Here is a 21611-nt window from a genome sequence, read left to right on the forward strand (position 1 = left end):
AATTACATTCCAATAATGCATTATTAATAATAATTGCATGAAGGAGAAAATGTTACATTTCCTCCTCAAAACTGTGGAATACAATAATAAAGAACATAGAAGAATTCTCACTTAAGCAGACATTTGCTTGTCCTTCATGGCTCAAGTCAGAAACAGAACACCTAATGGTTTTTATGGCCCCAAATGATGCACATAACTTGGCAGGTTTGTCTGCCCAATTGAAGATAGACATATTAAATACAGCCCATGGCATCTGGTCCATAATGATAGCAGATAAGGAGGAAATGTAAGGTTTATTTTGCCATCAATTAAAAGAAACAAAATAACTCAATTGGTCTAGGGTAATCACTAAATATATAAGATTTTTAAAAATCTTCATCAAAACAGAATGTCCTAAATGTATTTTCAAAGTTAATTTCTTTTGAAGAAAGACACTCGTTATAGGGGCAGAGCGTTTGTTGCAACAGTTAAGCTGTCATTTGGGATGCCTGTATCTCATATTAGAGTGCCTGGGTTTGAGACCCAGCTCTACTCTCCATCCCAGCTTCCTGCTTGTGCACACTTGGGAGGCAGCAGGTGATGGCTCAAGACCTTACCACCTACATGGGGGACCCCAACTGAGCTACTGGTTCCTGGCTTTGGCTTAGCTCAGCCCTGGCTCTTGGAGGCATTTAGAAGTGAACTGATAGATGGGACATCTTTCTCCGTCTTTCAAAGAATACATAAAACATTTGAAGACATTAAGTATACTAAGTGTACATTTTAATAGTTTATAAAATCTAGGACTCAAGAAATTCAAAAGTAGTTATTTTGACTACTCTTTCAAATATAATAAGTTTTAACTTTAGAGTCATTTGTCCTAGAGAAAAATAAGCAAATATTTCCTTGGGAACATTAAAATGAAATGATTACCAGCATAACGGTACACCACATTAAGTGACATGATGAAAATTTATGTAACTAGTTTGCCTTCCTATTCTAACTTCTATAGTGAGGAATTAAAAAAAGAAAATTATTTTTCCATGAGGTCTAAAATTTGCTCTTTTGTTTTCAACAAAATAAAATACAGTAAGTTCATGGGTGCTGGTACTACCCTGAGCTCTTTGGAAGAGACAGTTTATTCATAGACAACATTTGGATTAATGACAATTCATTTATATCTATTTAGATCCAAAACTACAGGAAATTTACATGTAGTTGAAGGACAGTTGGTTAAAAATTATAGGCTACTCTTAATACAAAGATAAAGATGCCACTTTGCTTTATTCCAAAGATAGTACTTTGCTAATGCTGACATGGTTAACAGAGACTGAAACTCAAATTCATATTTCTATACATATGACAAAGACTTGGAAGAAAATAATTATTATATCCTACAGAGCTATCACTTCTAAGTATAAATACAATTAGTATAATAAGACACTCTCACTACAGCTAGGTTGGATCTTGCATGCTACTCACTAAGTCTGGTGTCATTTTCTCTCTAGCATCAAATGATAGACATTTATTAATATAATATGGAACTTCTGGCAAAAATATCCACCTAAGCCAAACAAAAATTAGAAAGAGTGAGCTTGTTCCAAAAATTCAATTCACAAGTGAACTGCCAATTTTTGAAGTATTATAAAATAATAAAATGTATTAGAAACCCTGCATCTGTGGTATATTACAGTCTCAAAAGATTGTTCAGTAAAGAAAGTCACAGCTCTTGTCCTCATTACTTGTAATACTTCAGTAAAATCATTCTGTCTTCCAATTATAATGAAATGATAAAATATCACCAAATTTTATTTTATAGAAGTAACAACGCTTCTTCTGAGTTACATACATGAAAAAAAGTGTGCGTTTCTTTCCCTCTTCAGTTTTCCCTCATTTCTCAGTGTTCTCCTATAGAGGAGAAAGCTAACATTCTACCAAGGAATATATCAAGAGACAGGTTTGATTTTGAAATATAAAATATCTAACATCACAGGAAAAATGTTTTCCAAAGACTTCTAGAAAAGTTCCAGTAGTGGCAATTTTAACATTTTCACAAACACAGCATAATTTTAAGTAAAAGAGCCAGTTAATAGAGAATAATACTTAAGAAAGTTTCCACTAGTCCTTGAATTTATATCATCTAAAACTGTTCTATTCCTCTATTTATACATACAACCACAAGCTAATGTATTTCACATATATTATTAAGACAGAGCTTCTAATAAAATATCTTAATTCTTGATGACACTCTAAAGCTGTCCTACATGAAAATTTTTTTAAAAAAATTATCATATGCTTTAAAAAACCGAGAGGAAAGCACAAAAAATACAAACTTTCAGATTGTTTGTGTGTGTGTAGGATATGAACAGGGTAAAGAGACACCTCCCCCTAACACCACTTAGGGTATAGCAACTCTATCAGAGAGCTAAAACATGGAAACTCATGCACATAATACCATTCCCATAACAGAATGCATTTGTTGAAATTCTACAGAATTTTTAAAAAGTTAAAATATATCACGAATGAGAAGCAGAATTGATCATTAACTCCTACACTTGCCAGATTTTAAAAAGCATTATTTTAAAAAATGGTCTTATTTTTAACTATGTTGATAAAATTATCTTTTGGAATTACGTTTCAATGACAATAATATGCAAGAACATGAAACACAAAAATAACTTAATTTAACCAGATATTTAATATCTTCTTAATATTTACCTCTCTTTCTGTGAGATGATGCCAAATCCAAATCAACATTCCGTCTGCCACTCTATTAAAAGCAAAAATATTCAGGGGTGAAAAGTATTTTAAAATTTAATAGAATAATAGAATGAAAATAATTATGCAATTCTAGCAATGCCCTATTAATACACCAATTAATTCAGATTAACAACAAAAGTTGCAAAACCCACTGACATCTGCTAAAAGAAGACAAAGCACATTAACTCTGATACAAGCCAAGGTGTACATTAACATTGTAAAGTACCTAAAGGTTTTCTTTCTTTCTTTTTTTTTTTTTTTTTGACAGGCAGAGTGGACAGTGAGAGAGAGAGACAGAGAGAAAGGTCTTCCTTTTGCCGTTGGTTCACCCTCCAATGGCCGCCGCGGCTGGCGCGCTGCGGCCGGCGCACCGCGCTGATCCGATGGCAGGAGCCAGGAGCCAGGTGCTTTTCCTGGTCTCCCATGGGGTGCAGGGCCCAAGCACCTGGGCCATCCTCCACTGCACTCCCTGGCCACAGCAGAGGGCTGGCCTGGAAGAGGGGCAACCGGGACAGAATCCGGCGCCCCGACCGGGACTAGAACCCGGTGTGCCGGCGCCGCTAGGCGGAGGATTAGCCTAGTGAGCCGCGGCGCCGGCCTTAAAGGTTTTCTTTATTGTTACCTTTTCTTTGGAATCTTTATTTTTTATTACCCAGACACAATATGATCTCCATATCCCATTAAGTCCCAAGTTTTCAATTCTGTGACATAATATTTATTTCAAAGTTACTAGAAGTCTTAATAGGCCCTAGATATAGGATGATGAGACATAATGGGTTTAATACCCTACAGATGCCAGAAGCTCCTGCATCAAAGTCTCATTTCCCCAAGTTACTACTTCTTCCTTTATGTTTACTATCCTTTCTTTTCAAAATTCCCACTTGTCTTGTCTAGATATTTACAATAAGAAGATCATCTGATGAATATCTAGTAACAGAAAAAAGACATACTCCTTTTGATAGAATTTTCAAAGATCTTAAAGTGTTTTACAAACTTGTTCAAACAAAGAAATCTCAAACTGGTAAAATTCCAGGCATTTTAATAAAACAGTAAAGGCTCTGAGGAAGAAGAAAAGTATATTTTTGTGGGGTCTGTGTTCAGGGGGTAGGAGGGAATGTTGTAGACAGTCATTTGCTCTGTCCATATATATAGCCAACCAGGCACATTGACATGACATTATGGTCTTCAATTGTACTCTATCACACAATTTAAAAGTCTGCAAAGTAAGACTCTAGAAGTGATCAAATAGATTCATGTGGGACATGTTATTGTAGAACATCTTTCCTTGATCACACACAGACACATGTACCCACAATGTAGATAAACATATTTTGTCTTCCAACTACCTATCCATACACCAATAGAAATAAGTATATTCTCAGGTCATTTGGTGTGGATAAAACATCAAATAGTCATCACATTAGCTCAGGAAGGCATCACTGTGTGATTCAATAAAACATTTTCATCACATAGTACCTTTGCTGTGAAGGTTTAAGGAAGAAGTTTACCTCAGGTCATAAATTTACCAAAAATATTTGTGTTTTTCTTAAATAATTATTTTTGTCCATTTTCCAGTGTTTTAAAGCTGTCGATCCTGTAACTTCACAGTATGCCTTTCCTGTTCAGTGGCCTTCTCTAGCAGAACACCACAGGATATGCACTGAAATGCGTAGACCTGGGCCAGTGCTGCCGAGGATCCGGCAAAGCCACTATCTGTGATGCTGCCATCCCATATGGGTGCCAGTTCATGTCCTGTCTGCTGCACTTCCAATCCAGCTCCCTCCTAATGGCCTGGGAAAGCAGTGGAAGAAGGCCCTAATACTTGGGTCCCTGCCATCACATGGGAGACCAGGAAGAAGCTCCTGGCTGCAGGCTTCATTGCGGACTTCCGGGGAGTGAACCAGCAGATAGAAGATCTCTCTGTCCCTTCCCCTCTCTCTGCAACTCTTAATAAATAATCTTAAAAAAAAGTGTAAATCTTACACAGGTCTTTCTTTTCTTCCTTTTCTTTTTTGAGCCCTAATCAATTCACCTAATGTGTCTTTTTGTAAACTATTTACATTTGTATGCTAATTCAAATCCTTTGAGATATGAGGGATCAAGAAAATAGAAGTGTATAGTAAGAAAAGTCAAAAAGGATGGCAACTACTCATCAGGCTGTTTCATTTAGTTTGGTACTTTCTGCTTATTAAGGCAAAAATAGATAATATCACATAACACACTTATGAAAGATTAAAACAAGGATTTGGCAGTGAAATGGTTAACTTCACTCATTTTAAAAAATACATTTCATGGGGCCTGCACTGTGGCTGTAACTGGCACAGACTACAGTACCAGCATCCCATAGGGGCACCAGTTCGAATCTGGCTGCTCCACTTCTGATGTAGCTCTCTGCTATGTACTGGGAAAGCAGCAACGATGGCCCAAGTCCTTGGGCCCCTGCACCCGTGTGGGAGACCCAGAAGAGGCTCCTGGCTCCTGGCTTTGGATTGGCGCAGCTCCAGCCGTTGCCGCCCATCTGGGGAGTGAACCAGCAAATGGAAAACCTCTCTCTCTCTCTCTCTCTACCTCTGCTCTCTGTAATTCTGCCTTTCAAATAAATAAAAAAATCCTTTTTTAAATAAATAAATCTTAAAAAAAAAATGGGGTTTCTTTAAAAAATACGTTTCATTCACTAACAACTTAAAGGAGACACTACTGGTTATCAAAATACGAATGGTAATCTAAAGTAACAAATTCAGAATAAAAAGGCAACCTATTTCAGCTCAAAGAACCAAGCTGCTCCCAACGCCTGGTTCTCTTCATCTGCACCTCAGGGCTCTCTGAAGCAGAAGGCTGAAGGCTCAGCCCAGATCTCTGTGTATCTGCAATGGAATCTGCTCTCCTTCTAGTACTTGTCTTCTCCATCTTTTATGACTCTATTGTTCTAAATATTCCATTAGAAAAGATTATCATTTATTTTAATTATCCTCTTATTTTGTAAAAATTAAGTAATCAAAAAACCCTAAATGAACACTCTTAGCTCTAAATGATCTTTTCTCCTCATTTATAATTTTCAAAATGTTTTAAATTGTGTTGCTGTATTTGTTCTTCACAACATCACAGTTGAGGCAAGTATAACAAATTGTGTTAGTTCTTATTTCAAAGATACAGAAACTAGGACTCAGAAAGGTTAAATGTCTTATCCAAGTCAAAGACCACAGTGAGCTTCCTGCCTATTCTAAATCATTTCATGGTTTCCAAAAAGTAGGCTGTTCTAACTATACCTATTCTGGCTCCTTATGCTTTCATTTCCACTGAAATGAATTATCAATATTTATAATATGTGGCCGGCGCCGCGGCTCACTAGGCTAATCCTCCGCCTTGCAGCGCCAGCACACCGGGTTCTAGTCCCAGTCGGGGCGCTGGATTCTGTCCCGGTTGCCCCTCTTCCAGGCCAGCTCTCTGCTGTGGCCAGGGAGTGCAGTGGAGGATGGCCCAGGTGCTTGGGCCCTGCACCCCATGGGAGACCAGGAGAAGCACCTGGCTCCTGCCATCGGATCAGCGCGGTGTGCCGGCCGCAGCGCGCCAGCTGCGGCGGCCATTGGAGGGTGAACCAATGGCAAAGGAAGACCTTTCTCTCTCTCTCTCTCTCACTGTCCACTCTGCCTGTCAAAAAAATAAAAAATAAAAAATAAATAAAATATTTATAATATGTAAAGTATTGTGAAGAAAACATCAAGGACATATAGAAAAAAACATAATAGCAAAAAACTCTAGGAAACTTTTTGGAAGGATATACTAACAATATTTAACTAAGTCCAACAGAGATAAACTGTTAATGGTCTATTAGAGGTCCTGACAAATTCTAAGAAGATAACAGGAAGTCACCATGAGCAAATAATGGGTAAGTTTTCTGGAAGAGGTAACATTTTATCCAGCACTTAGCAGAGAACTAGGACTTTAGTAAAGAAGCCTAGGTGACATTTAAGGCAAACAGTGCTTGAGCAGAATCTCAAGTATGTTCAGGGTCCGGCAGACAGACTGCTATGGTAAAAATGTTGATTACTGCAGGGAAAAACTGATTCCAAAAGCAAACAGGTGATAATTTCCAGATCTTTAACTTCTGGGTAGGCAGTTCAGAGTTTTCTGAGTAGGTAGGTAGCAGGTGTTTTGCTGTTGTTCTTGTTGATGGTGTGTGTGTGTTTTCAAGAATTCTAACTGTGGAAATAGTACCTAAGGAATAAAATTGGAAAAAGTACGGAGATCCATCTGAAAACTCTAGTCCAGGTAAAGGTAATGAGGGCCTGAACTGAAAAATGGAAAGTCCTGAATGGACATAGAAATTCTGCCACAGGGGTGGGCATTTTGCCTAGCAATTAAGATGTTACAGAAACCTGGGGTGGGAAAACTTCCTTCATTCAAACAGGCACCAGAGACACTGGAGGATTGAAAGCAGTTTTTTAACGCCAGCAGGCTCAGCAGGAATCATTTCCTGAGAACTGAGTACTAAATCCAAGTTTCTTAGAATATTTATAGGTTCATCAGTGTCATACCTTAACCATTACAGCACTCATGGGGTTAAACTGCAGCCCTGACTTAGGACCATTTATGGGGAACTGGCTACGTGACTCCAGACCACTCTTGCAGTGGTTGGTGGGCCTGGTATGTTTATAAAAGAGATATCTGGAGCAGATTTATCACTGGAGTTACAGAAAGCAGAGAGGAGGACATCTTCCTTCCCTGGACAACATGACTGTGGGCATCTGCTTCACCAGATGATTGTGAGCAGCCACTTTTCAAGGTCAGTACCGGGGGTCCACTTTCCTTCCGGTGTCTCCAGTTGTGGCTTTATTTCTTCTACAAAGACATCAGTATCCCATATTGGAATGCCTACATTTGATGTTCCTTTTCTGGCTTCTGATTCCAGCTGCCTACTAATGCAGAGTCTGGGAGGAAGCAGTGAGTACTGGCTCACATAATTAGGCTCCTGCCACCCACACAGAAGACATGGATTGAGTTTCTAGCTCCTGATTTTAGATTGCCCCAGTCCCAGCAATTTAGGAATAAACAAATGGATGGACTTCTCTCTGTGTGTGTCTATATCTCTCTGAGTGTCTGTCTCTTAAATCAATTTTGCCAAAACAAATGACTATTTATAAATTAAAAAAATGCTTCCTGGGGCTAGCACTGTGGCATAGTAGGCTAAGCCTCTGCCTACAGTGCCAGCATTCCATATGGGTGCTGGTTCATGTCCTGGCTGCTCCTTTTCTGATCCAGCTCTCTGCTTATGGCCTGGGAAAGCAGTGGAAGGTGGCCCAAGTGTTTGGGCCTCTGCACCTGCATGGGAGACCCAGAAGAAGCTCCTGGCTCCTGGCTTTGGACTGGCTCAGTTCCAACTGCTGCGGCCATTTGGGGAGTAAACAGCGGATGGAAGATCTTTCTCTCTGTCTCTCCCTCTCTAACTCTACCTCTCAAACAAATAAATAAAATCTTAAAAAAAAATGTTTCCTGACCGCCTACCATATGCCACGAACTATTATAGGTGCTTGGGATAGATCAGTACAAAAAACAGCAAAAACAACTGATGTCTTTAAAGAGTTTATACATTAGTATAAGATCAAAGAAACTGATCCATGAATATATAAGTAAATCACATGATAATTGACAGGTACTATGAAAAAAAAAAACCAGTAAGGCAAAGGAGATTGTGCAATTGGATGGGAAGGAAGACTGCCATCTTATTATTATTTTTATTTATTTATGAGAGGCATAGAGACACACAGACGGAGCTCCTATCCCACTGGTTCACTCCCTAAATGACCATGATGGCCAGGACTAAAGCTGGGCAGAGACTGAAGCCAGAAGCCAGGATTGCAATACAGATCTTGTCACAAGGAAGGACAAGGCTCAACCACTTGAATCATCACCAGTGGCCCCCAGAGTCTGCACTGGCAGGAAGCTGCAATAGGGAACCAGAGCTGGGCTTCAAACCCAAGTACTCCAATGTGAGACATGAATATCTTAGCTGCTGAGCTAAATCTCTCCTCCAAAAATTGCCATTTTAATTAGAGTGACCAGGGTAGGCTTCAACAAAAAAGAAGAAATATCAGAATGAAAACTTGAAGAGGGAGGGAATTAGCCTTAAAGATAACAGTACTCCCATCAAAGAAACCGTCACATCAAGGCCCTAAGGGAATCTTGTATAGTACGTTCATGGAACAGCCAAGGGTCCAGGGTGGCAAAAGAGGGTCATCAGGAAGGAAAGCAGCAGAAAAGGAGATCACAGGGAGGAGGTGACAGAGCCCGTAGAGCCTTGCAGATCCCTTCCATAAGGAGTTGGGCTTCTATCCTGAGAAAAAGTGAAGTCATCACAGCTTTTTGAGCAGATAAGTGAGATGATCTGTTTTAAAACTATCACAGGTTAGAATACTAGATCAGACTGACTAGATTAGAAAAGCAAATGGACAGAGAGTGGAGGGCATGGGTGATTAGCCCAACTAGTTAAATGTTCATGTCTCCTATTGCAGAGTCTAGGTCTGATTCCTAGTTCCTGACTCTAGCTTCCTGCTAAGGCACATTCTGGAAGACAGCAGAGATGACTCAAGTAATTGGGTTCCTGCTGCTCCTATGGGAGACCTGGACTGAGTTCCCAGTTCCTAACTTTAGCCCAGGTTAGGCCTGGTCTGCTTCTCATCATTGCAGGCATTTGGGGGAATAAATGAGAGGACTGGGGAGTTGGCACGTGCACCCTCTCTTTTTCTCTCTCTTTTCAACATCCCACTCCTTGCCATGTGCGTGTGCGCACACACACGTGCGCACACACACACACACACACCTCAAAGAAATAAACAGGGACAGAGAAAACTTCCCTAGATTGTAAAACTAGGAGTATGAAGTAGGGGCAGAGATACTAATGAGGATGAAGAATAAAAAGAGGATGTCTAAACAATAATATGGTACAATGAAACTTTGCCTGAAGACACTGTTCAACTTTACTCAGATGAGTAATATTTATGCTTAGAAGTTTCCTTTCAAAAATAGCTTTTTGTTTATATAGCACTTGACCCTTCACAAAAATATTTTAAGAACTAAAAGTGGAGTTTATTGATCATTCAATTCCAAACGACTAGTGTTTTTATTTCAGCTATCACATGACACAACCAAAGCCTCACAGCACTTCAACAGCAGAAACAGCCGGAAGCCAAGTCTGACAGACTGCTGAATACACAACAGGCACTATCTTCACATCACACAATGGGACACAAAAGCAAAGAGAGGTCACAGGACACAGAGTCACACGTAAAGCAAAGGAAAAGCCAAATGAAAACAGCCATCAACTTCAAGTCTGAAGCTCTTCAAATAGTAGTGATCTTTTAAATAGTTGGCACTGTATTTTTTACTGGTCACACTATAGCACACCTTTATGTTTTCCTTTTTCTATAAATTGGCATTTTATTTGATTTTTACCCTAAATTCTTGTAGTTCAAGGCATTTTTTGATAGATACTTAGAACTTATAAAAGATTTTAAGTAGAGGAGACAGATTTGCATTTTAGATATGTTATTCTACTGAAATATGGAAAGTAGGCACAAAACGAGGAGTAAGTCACCAAATTTGATGGCTTCTGCATGAGAGAAGCAACTCTGGGAAAAAGATGAGTTCGGTTAGTGTAAGACTGGGGTAACTCAAAACATTCAGATGGAATCTATCAAGGAGTCAGATATGTGAATTTAGTGTTTAAGAAGAAATCAGGACTAAAGACAGAAACCATTAACATGCAATATAATTATCTATGCAATACAGTCATCTCATTTCTGCTCAACCTCTTTAAAAATATTCTTTAATATGTTAAACACACTGCTTATTCTAACTAAATCTATACCTTATATCTATACCTTAAAAATAAAAATCCTTCTTTACTCAACCTAGGTTTACCTACCAGGGTATAACCTTCTTCATCTGATTCAGGCTGAGACAAGTCAGATTCACTCCTTGATTTGATCAGTCTATAACTGGGACTTGCGTGGACTAGTCGGCTCTCTGCAGTAAGACTTTCACTCCTGTCTCACATGCACAAAAAAACAATTTTTTATTTCAGACTGTTAATAAACATAAAATTGAATGGAACTAGTAGCATAATATACATAGTGAGAGAAGTCATTATGTCTCTGGATGGGAAATTTGGACTCTTGTCTAAGCACAAAGCCTTTCTCAATTATATTGAAATAACTTGCATGCCACCCACTTATACAGATGCAAATAACTTCACATGTTTTTCAACTACTGTTATTTATGCATATGAAAAATTACACCTCTTCATTTAATCAGAAATTCATACTTCATGTTCAGTGAGTACCACTTTTAAATTAATTTGCATTTCCATTTCTATGTTGGTGTTAATTTCAGAAGAACAAAGTAACCTTGAGAAGAAACCATTTCAATGCATACAGTAAAAGGGAGACAGGTAATGTTTTAAGTTTCTAGTCAGGCGTACCTGGTCATAAGTCCACCCCCTTCAGAGGCACTTGTTGAAGGCTGTTGTAACTGTCCTTCTTCCCTTCGCTTCTGAAGTTCATCAATCACAGGACTTACTCCTAATATTAACAGGGCACACCGATGGATCACAGAGTTGCAGGCAGCGGTATACACATCCTGACCCTCAGGAAGGTCTGTGCTGACCCTTCGCTCTTGCTGAGACTGAGGAGGTGGATCATCAGCTCGAGCCCCAGACCCAGCCCCACTGTTCATTCTATCTCGGTCTCGGCTACGAGCTACTTCACGGGCTGAGAGGAAACACTGAAAGATTTCTGTAACATGCAACACAAAAACAAGGTCTTAACACATGGGGAGACAAGAGCAAAGAAAATAATAATAAAAATAGTCAAAAAGTTTGGATCAAAAACTTAACAGAGGGAAAAATTAGTTTTTAGACATTAAATACAACATAATTATTTAGTAAAAATTAAAATATATTTTAAAACATTGTATTTTTCATAAAATTATAATAGGAAATATTCAATATGCCTTTATGGAATTTAGATTCAGCTAATTCTATTTCAAATCTTTTTTTTTATTTGAAAGATAGAGTTATAGAGAGAGATAGAGGTCTTCTATCTGCTGGTTCACTCCCCAAATGGCTGCAACGGCCAGAGCTGAGCAGATCCAAAGCCAGAAGTCCAGGCTGCTCCACTTCCCATTCAGCTCTCTGATAATGTGCCTGGAAAATCAACGGAAGATGGCCCAAGTGCTTGGGCTGCTGCACCCACAGGCAATACCTGGATGAGGCTTTGGCCTGGCGCAGCCCTGGTATTTGTAGCCATCTGGGGAGTAAACCAGCAGATAGAAGATCTCTCTCCTTTCTGTCTCTGCCTCCTGCCTCCCTCCCTCCCTCCCTACTTCCTTCTCTCTGTCTCTCTCTTTTTAAATACATAAATCTTTTTTAAAAATCCACTAAAGCCTGTGAAGCTCTAGCCTGGAAATAAATAACTGCTTATTTCCAAAATATTTAGAATCTTGCTATGAAAAATGTCAGGTTACAAAAGAAACACAAAATTTACTTAAGTTACATTAGTTAAGATGAATAGCTCCCTTTCTCCTTCAAAAGTCCATATAATTCCTAATACTTCTACTTTACTGAATCTTAAACACATTAAGCAAGTGCAATACCAAGGGTCTTTGTGGAAAGAGAATCTGGTTATAAAATGAACAAGACTGCCTGCAGGCTTAAAGCAACACCAGCAGGGCCCACTTGATGGCAACCCTTCCCCACTTCACAAGTCTAAGAAGTCAGTGTAGTTAACAAGGTCTGATGCGATGGAAGATATTTCACAATAGCTAATGAATTTTGGCTCAAATTTGGAGCAAAGACAGAATTCTTCATGGGAAACTCAGGCAGCACAGTGGGAAAAATACTAGGTTCATCTGTTAATATGAAAATATAAACTTTAAAAATAGATCTATGTATTTTATAGAATTATTATTCATTATGCTGCTGAAAGTCCCTAATTTTGTAAAAATCAAAGCAACAAACAACCTACTCTCTCAGAGTCCAGAGCAAGAAATCAATGAAAGTAGTAAACGGAATGGTCACTGGAGTTTTCAGCAGACATACTTCCAATTCTAGCTGCTACCAATTGTGGCCCCAGGTACATAATTTTGCCTCCTTAAACCTCAATTAATACATGTTTAGAATAGGGTGATCCTAGAATTTATCTCAAAAGATTGTTGTAAGAATTAAACTAACCTATGTGAAGCACTTGGTCCAGTGTCTGGCACATAATTTAAGGTGCTGCAAAATCATAACTGGTCTAAATTATTCCCCAGATGACTATTATGCTTTCCTTTTCTGAAACTGAGAGCTAAATTTTGTACTATGTTTTTCTCTTCAGCCTTTGCTTCCAGGAATTTCTAGACCCTCTTTTAAGTTCAACTGCAAAAGTTTCCCAGCCTAAGTTTTTAAAATACAAGGGTACTTCAGAAAGTTTGTGGGAAAATGGAATTAAAAGGTGAATGTGGGGTGGGTGTTGGGCTCAGTAGTTAAGATGCCCACATGCCAAGTCAAAGTACCTGGGTTTGATACTTGATTGTAACTCCTGTCTGCAGCTTCCTCTTAATGCAGACACTGGAAGGCAGCAGTGGTAGCTCAAGTAATTGGATTCTCGCTACCCATATGGGAGATCTGGATTGAGCTCCCAACTCAAGGCTTTGCTCAGTCCAAGCCCCAGGATTTGGGAAGTGAACCAGCAGATGGGAGTGTTACAACCCACCCACCCACCCCCATAAGTAAATTTTTGAAAAGATGTTTATTTTGATGCAAAAAATGTTCAAACTTCATTCATAGTTGTTATGCATTTTCCATGAACTTTCTGAATACTCCACATGCAATTATCCTCCCTTCTCATCTCCAATCGCCTCTTTTCTATTTGGATATCATCATTTTCCTTTGGTTTAATTGGTTTTTAGTCTCGATTTGAGCCTCTGCTCAATCTGAAGTATGAAAACACAAATAAATTGATGTTAAAGTAAATGTCAAGCTGATTGATATACGCAGGCAATCTCAACATCAAATGCATAGTTGGCCAAAATGTTCTAGGTTACAGATTGAATATACACTTTAAACTGAAATAGCCAAATCAATCAAAAGATACTGATAAATGTTTAAATGGCTTTGTCTCTTCTCTTTAAATATTTAAATAATTACCTTTTAAAACTGTCTATAGGGGGCTGACGCTATGGTGTAGTAGGCTAAGCCTCTGCCTGTAGCGCCAGCATAGGTGCTAGTTCATGTCCCAGCTGCTCCACTTCTAATCCAGCTCCCTGTTTATGGCCTTGGAAAGCAGTGGAAGATGGTCCAAGTGCTTGAGCTCCTGCACCCACATTGCAGACCTGGAAGAAGCTCCTGGCTCCTGGCTCCTGGCTCCTGGCTCCTGGCTCCTGGCTCCTGGCTTTGGATTGGCTCAGCTCCGGCCATTGTAGTCATTTGGGGAGTGAACCAGCGGATGGAAGATCTCTCTCTCTAACTCTAACTTTCAAATAAATAACTAAAATCTTTTTTAAAGAATAACTGCCTATAACCTTGGTATGAGCATTTTATTCAACTAGCCAACAGAATTCTTTTTTTTTTTAAAGATGTATTTATTTATTTATTTATTTGAAAGTCAGAGTTACGCAGAGAGAGAAGGAGAGGCAGAGGGACAAAGAGAGGTCTTCCATCCACTGGATCACTCTCCAGATGGCTGCAGTAGCTGGAGTTGTGCCGATCCAAAGCCAGGAGCCAGGAGCTTCTTCCAGGTCTTCCCACGCAGGTGCAGGGTCCCAAGGACTTGGGCCATCTACTTCTTTCCCAGGCCATAGCAGAGAGCTGGATCAGAAGTGGAGCAGCCTGGACTTGAACCAATGCCCACATGGGATGCCAGCACTGCAGGTGGCAGCTTTATCAGCTATGCCACAGCGCCGGCCCCAACAGTATTCTAATATATACTCTTATCCCCACTGAAACAGCAATGCAGTTGAAATTTACAACTGCAGAAGCTCCACACATGGACAAAAACCTGGCTCTCCTAATAGGCAAAGAAAATAATTCTCTTCCTCAACACACAAAAGTCTGCCAAGCTGGACAACTTGGGAACTCCCAGAGGACACACTTTTAATGACCTTATCTAAGACTCATGATTGTCAGTTTATACATGAGGCCAGTCTGACAGGTGTCAAAGTACCTGCCTGCAAAGCTTTTCAGCCCTGAACTTGCAATCCAAAAGCATCATAAAGTCACTGGCACAGCAAATTCAGATCACCATCAGAATATTAAATCCTTTAAGAAAAACCACAGAGAAGCTTTACCTTTCTCTTTAAAGTCAGTTTCCCTTCATAAATATTAAAATAAAATCACACTGCATTATCCATAAATAAGGAGGATGTACTCACTGCCAGCTGTCATCACTTCATGTTCCCGTTCTTCTTCCTCATCCTCTGGCTCTGGATGACCCTCTTCCCGATCTCTCTCAGCCTGTTCTTCCATTTCGGCTTCTTCATCAATGGTCCGGGTAAATGAATGCTCTTGAGGATCAGCGTCTGCAGAGTCCTGGTTGTCTGAAATCTTAAATAAGTTATCAGAAACTACATTGAATACAATTTTCAAAAAGAAAAAAAATTAAAGCTTCATAAAACATTAGTTTTCTATAATGGAAAACACTGCTGACGGCAATAACACATGAATTTTACAACAGAAACCCAAGAGATGTACTGGATAAATCTTAAAATTCAGAAAGAATGTATGCAAGGGGCTGGCGTTATGGTGCAGTGGGTTAAAGCCCTGGCCTGAAGCGCCAGCATCCCATACTGGAGCCGATTCGAGTCCTGGCTGCTCCTCTTCCGATCCAGCTCTCTGCTATGGCCTGGGAAAGCAGTGGAAGCATGTGGAAGATGGCCCAAGTCCTTGGGCCCCTGCACCCACGTGGGAGACCTGGAAGAAGCTCCTGGCTCCTGGCTTTGGATTGGTGCAGCTCCGGCCATTGTGGCCATCTGGGGAGTGAACCAGCGGATGGAAGACCTCTCTCTCTGTCTCTACCTCTGTAACTCTGTCTTTCAAATGAATAAAATAAATCTTTTTAAAAAAGAATGTATGCAAATAAAATACATACACAGACATACATATACTCTCTCTTCCTTGGCATTTGTTATTAAAATGTCATACTGATTCATATTTATGCCATTATTCAAATGTAACTCCTACAGTGCTGCAACTTATGTTAAGCATGATACCAAGCATAAAAGGTAATTAAAGAACACAATATTTTTATTCCATTTAGTTTTGTTCAAGTTGTGTATGTTATTACTCTGTATAAATAATGTTTAATAATTCTAAACCTAAAACAAAATATTGCTTTAGATTTTGTTTAACTTTGCCCCTGAAAAAAACAATTAGATATCTAGTTAAGAAAAACGTTAATTATATTTTCCACATTGGTTATGCTACTTAGCAGTCAGCTAAGTAGATATAGAAAAGAGTCCTTAAAACAAGTGCCCAGTGAGTCATGAATACCATAACAATTATGTAATTCTTCTCACAAAATTTCAGTATAAAGCACAAATTTAAAAATTAAATTATATCCTCAGGCTATCAAAGCTATTTTAAGAATCATGGCCAGTCAATAAGTTAGAATTCCACAGAGATGGGGATACTGAGCAGATTCACATACTATTTATTTTTTAAGTGATTTATCTTCTTAATTTGTGAGCCTGAAACAATGAGCCTCACCAAAATGGCAAATTAATACATTATTTCATGGACTTTCAAGGTCAGCCTCAGTCAGAACCGCAGATACTAGGTCAGTGCCTGCCAGAAGCCTATTAGAACACAAATGTTGATACACAATTTGTTTTTGTTTTTTTTTTTAATCTAAGGACTAAATAATGGAGTACAAAGTATCTGATGGGTCAAGTTTCAAAGTAAACACTCTGAAGATGATGTATTATCCAGACTTACATTTATAATTATAGGATGCTATCAGGATTACCAGGCACTTTAGAGATCATCTGGATTTAATTTTAGACTGTCCTTAATAAATGGCTTCAATCATTAGAAGGCCAATTTTCCTGATAACACAGCTAATACTAAAACTTCATTCACATGTTAACCCTTTGGTCCTAAGCAGTGCCTTCTGGAATAAGAAAGAATACATTTATTTCCTCTACTACACAGAAACTATTTCTAAGGCAGATAGCATATGACCGACCTCCCTTATTTTCACTTCTGTAGAACATCTTTGCTAGCTCCCAGTTTCTTGTGTAAGATAATTTTTTAATCTTTTTTATCATCCTGAGGTATTTGTCCATGCCCTGCACAAATTATGGCATCCCAAGATAAAAGAAGAAAACACAAAAGTGATCTGGTCATCACAAAAAAGATTTCCTATGATTTGTATAATTCAATTTGATTTTATTACTATTACTTATGCAGTCTAAGGCTATATATAAAGTTTCATAGCAACCATATCACTTGATAAAAGTGAACTTAAATGACCCCCAAATCATTTACTCTTCCATGTGTTTTTTTCCCCTACTGGAAAATGAATTACTTGACATTTATTGAATGTCTGCAACAATCAAGGCACATTTTTTTTCCTCACATAAACAAATATGAAGCTATCTCCCAGAGCCTGCAGAAAAACACAGAAATTGATTTCCAACTTTACCCATCTGTCTCGTGACGATGACCTGGTCTGAATAAGTTCAAGGTTCTTGCAAGCAAGTAAACGACTTCGAACTTTGTAAACACAACGGTACACTTCTGATAAGCTTTTACCAGGTTGATATCTAAATAAAGAACCAAAATAGGAAAGTTACCTAAATTCTAACATCATGAGAGAAAATACTTGTCTGAAGATAGTTTTAAGTTACTTGCCGGCTTTCTCCACATGCTTGACTAAGTAAATTTGTGTGTTTCAGAAGGGCTGCAAGAACAAATCTAGACACAGTGTCCAAGAGTGACTCAGTACTTAGAGTTGCACTGTCCCAATCTGAAAACAAAAATGATGCACTGACATTTAAAAGGGCTCAAAAACAGTACAGAGGTAATTTTAATAGGTTTACTCATCCAACATCTGAATTTTAACATCTTTCCAGTTAACAAAGCCATGTATTGTTCCACATGCTAGGGTTAGAGCTGTGAACAGAACTAAGTCTCTGAGCTCACAGAGCATATATTCTTGTTAGTGGGAAAAAGTGGGAGACAGTATATAAAAACAACAACATAACAGGTAAGTGCTAAGGAGGAAAGTAAAGCAGAGTAAGGAAAAAAGGACATACTGAGAGTCACTACTTAGTGTGGTCTGAGAAAGTTTCTGATAAGGATACATATTTGAGCAGAGATCTAAACAAAGTAGGAGAAGAAACCATGTGGAAACAGCATCCCCTCAGGAAAAGTAAGTAAGCTGTGTTCAAGGGGTCAGTGTGGCTGGAGCAGAAAGTGTAAGCACACAGGGAGCCAAGCAGGATTAACACTGGCCTTCCCAGTCAGTGCAAACCCCCAGATTTTACTCAAAGGAAATGGTACATGGCATTAGACATTTTGAACAGACATGGTATGATCTGACTTGTGTTTTAAAAAGCTCATTGTGACTGCAACGGTAGAAGTAACTACTGTATTAACCCAAGTCAAAAATTATGCAGACTCAGCGCATGGCAGGAACAGTGAAGGCAGTGAGTAGTAGTCAGAGTCCATACGAAGGCAGAATTAACCAAATTTGTTGATGGATCACAAGTGTGATACGAGAATCTGAGAGAATTAAGAGTTGACTCTGAATGTACTTAAAATGCAATTAAAGTTTACTGAGAAAGGAAGACCACAGGAAGACGTTTTGAAAGAGCTAATAGAATCAGGAAGTTGGTTTTAAATACTACTAGGTTTCCTAGTGGAACAATGAGTAAACTAGTCAAGTATGTATATATGCAGTATTTGAAGCCATGAAAGTAGATACTGTGAATACACACATTTGAGTAAGTAATGAAACAATTATATAGAAATGAGTACATGCAATTGAAAACCCAAATCATAGCATTAGATGAAAGGACTACTCAGGTGCTTTTAAAAATTATTTAATCCTATGTCTGCACACCAGAATTGTATTTTTAAAATGCAATATGTTCAATATATTTCAAATGAGGGTAAACTCCCCAGAGTTACAGCTACACTCTGTTCATTTGACAGATCTACTGAATATCTGTGATACTTAACAAACAGCTTTGGAAATTCTTAAAACCCCAAATTAATTTTATTTATTCTTAATCCCTAAAACTTCTACCTCAGGAGATAAAAGGTTAAATCTTGGTTTTCCATTTCATTTCTGTATGCCTCCGTCAAAATCTTAGTTCAGACAACCACTTTATGAATGAAAAAAAATGGCAATACAAATATGTCAAATTTTAAGAAGATCATACAGCCCACAGAGGATCTTAGAATCAGTCGGTATTACATACAAAATTTTTCCAAATCAGGTTCTTGAGAAATCCTCTGTGCCATGTGACAGCTTACTATTCTGAGAACTGTTATGACTTAAATAGGTTCATTTCAAGTAGGCTATTACAACTGAAAAAATCAAACTGGCATAACAACCTTTCCTGTGTTTTAAATTTAGCAAGGATTCTGATCCTATATTTTTTTAAATTAATAGGTTCTCCAAAGATACTTTCATCAAAGTTATATTCTTTCACATCAAGCTTTATAGAATCTTACCATTATTCCAGTATAAAATTTATGCTATGGTGTACAGGCAATACTGCAAATTTAAGGTTTTGTTCACCATATATATATATATATATATATACATATATATATATTTTTTTTTTTGGACAGGCAGAGTGGACAGTGAGAGAGAGAGACAGAGAGAAAGGTCTTCCTTTACCATTGGTTCACCCTCCAATGGCCACCACGGCCGGCGCACTGCGCTGATCCGAAGCCAGGAGCCAGGTACTTATCCTGGTCTCCCATGTGAGTGCAGGGCCCAAGCACTTGGGCCATCCTCCACTGCACTCCCAGGCCACAGCAGAGAGCTGGCCTGGAAGAGGGGCAACCGGGACAGAATCCGGTGCCCAGACCGGGACTAGAACCCGTGGTGCCAGCGCCGCAGGCGGCGGATTAGCCTATCGAGTCATGGCGCTGGCCTGTTCACCTTATATTTTACCAACGTTTTACAAGTTCTCATGGCAATGTAATAAATGATGTGATATAAAAGAAACTGAATTGCACATTCTAAGAAAATGATACAATATAAGAATACAAGAAAATACAACTTAGAAAATAAACTTCTTTCTCCTCTGGTAAAAAGTCATTACAGTAGAATGAATGAATGAATTATTAAGAAGCAAACAAGGGGCCCTGTGGCACAGTGGTTAAAGCCCTGGCCTGAAGCGCCAGCATCCCATATGGGAGCGGGTTCTAGTCCCAGCTGGTTCTCTTCTGATCCAGCTCTCTGCTATGGCCTGGGAAAGCAGTAGAAGATGGCCTAAGTCCTTGGGCCCCCAGCACCCTGTGGGAGACCCAGAAGAAGCTCCTGGCTCCTGGCTTCAGATCGGCCCAGCTCCTGCCGTTGCAGCCAACTGGGGAGTGAACCAGCGGGTGGAAGACGTCTCTCTCTGTCTCACCTCTCTCTGTAATTCTTTCAAAAAATTAAAATAAATCTTAAAAAAAAGCAAACAAAACACAAAATTAAATTCTGAAAGATATCTTACCACTGATGTGTTAAAAATCTCAATATGACATCTTACTACATTTTATTTATAAAAACTGAAAGCCAATAAAAATTGAAAATGTAAGGGCCAGAATTGTGGTACAGTGGGTTAAGCTACCACTTACAATGCTGGCATCCCATATTGGAGCCCTGGTTCGATTCCTAGCTGCTACACTTCTGATCCAGCTCCCTGTTAATATACCTAGGAAAGCAGTGGAAGATGACTCAAGTATCTGGCCTCTTATCACCCACGTGGGAGACCCAGATAGAGTCCTGGGCTCCTGGCTTTTGGCCTGGCCCAGACCTGGCATTTGCGGCTATTTAGGGAGTGAATTGGTGGATAGAAGTTCACTTTCTCATTCTCTGTCATCTGCCTTTCAAATAAATAAACCTTTTGGGGTCAGCACTGTGGTGTAGCAGGTAAAGCCGCCGCCTGCAGTGCCAGAATCCCATATGGGTGCCGGTTCAAGACCCGGCTGACTCCACTTACTATCCAGCTCTCCGCTATGGCCTGGGAAAGCAGTAGAAGATGGCCCAAGGCCTTAGTCCCCTGCACCTATGTGGGAGACCCAGAAGAAGCTCCTAGCTCCTGGCTTCAGATTAGTGCAGCTCTGGCCATTGTGGCCCTCTGGGGAGTGAACCAACGGATGGAAGACCCCTCTCTCTCTCTGCCTCTCTTCTCTCTGTGTGACTCTGACTTTCAAACAAATAAATATTTTAAAAATAAATAATAATTTTTTTAAAAGTTCAAATTTATATACCTTTAGCATTTTTATAAGAGAAAGAAGAAAATCCAAATAAATGGGAGAAAACTAAAGATAGGATGAAACAGAGTAACACAGAGATAGACACTTGGATATGTGTGATTCTGAACCAACCCAGGTCATTGCTAAAAGAACATGGAGGCTAAAAAGCACTCAGGTACATCATCTGAAAGCTTATACACACAATTAATTTTACTGATAAAATACTACGAGAAACTAAAATATCACCACTTACTTGCATAGTACTTTACTACTATACTTAATAATATACCTTGTCTCAAGCTGGTATGGGGTTGGTGTTGTGACCTAGTGGGTCAGGCCACCACCTGCAGTGCCAGCATCCCACATGGGTTCCAGTTCAATTCCTGGCTGCTCCACTTGCATTTCAGCTCCCTGCTAA

At 39.1% G+C, this 21611-nt stretch overlaps 1 protein-coding gene across 9 annotated transcripts in view; it reads right to left on the reverse strand.

Moving 5' to 3' along the window:
* The window catches only part of HERC1 (HECT and RLD domain containing E3 ubiquitin protein ligase family member 1), a 224691-nt gene that overhangs the window by 100593 nt on the left and 102487 nt on the right, over nt 1–21611 (reverse strand). For 6 of the 9 annotated variants that reach the window (XR_016218234.1, XR_016218233.1, XR_016218232.1 and 3 more), the window contains exons 20-25: nt 17624–17738; nt 17415–17535; nt 15145–15316; nt 11216–11555; nt 10661–10781; nt 2698–2749 (exon numbers count right to left, since the gene is read on the reverse strand). Coding sequence is in view for 1 of the 9 variants with exons in the window: in XM_089310529.1 (XP_089166655.1) it covers nt 2698–2749; nt 10661–10781; nt 11216–11528; nt 15145–15316; nt 17415–17535; nt 17624–17738 (894 nt within the window). In the remaining 8 variants the exon portion in view is untranslated. The remainder of the gene's footprint in view (nt 1–2697; nt 2750–10660; nt 10782–11215; nt 11556–15144; nt 15317–17414; nt 17536–17623; nt 17739–21611) is intronic. The other 3 variants (XR_016218239.1, XR_016218238.1, XM_089310529.1) reach the window with 1 other exon arrangement.

This window comes from Oryctolagus cuniculus, chromosome 12 (assembly GCF_051225735.1).
Source record: "Oryctolagus cuniculus isolate XC-2025 breed Fujian yellow rabbit chromosome 12, ASM5122573v1, whole genome shotgun sequence".
NCBI classification, from domain to species: Eukaryota; Metazoa; Chordata; class Mammalia; order Lagomorpha; family Leporidae; genus Oryctolagus; species Oryctolagus cuniculus.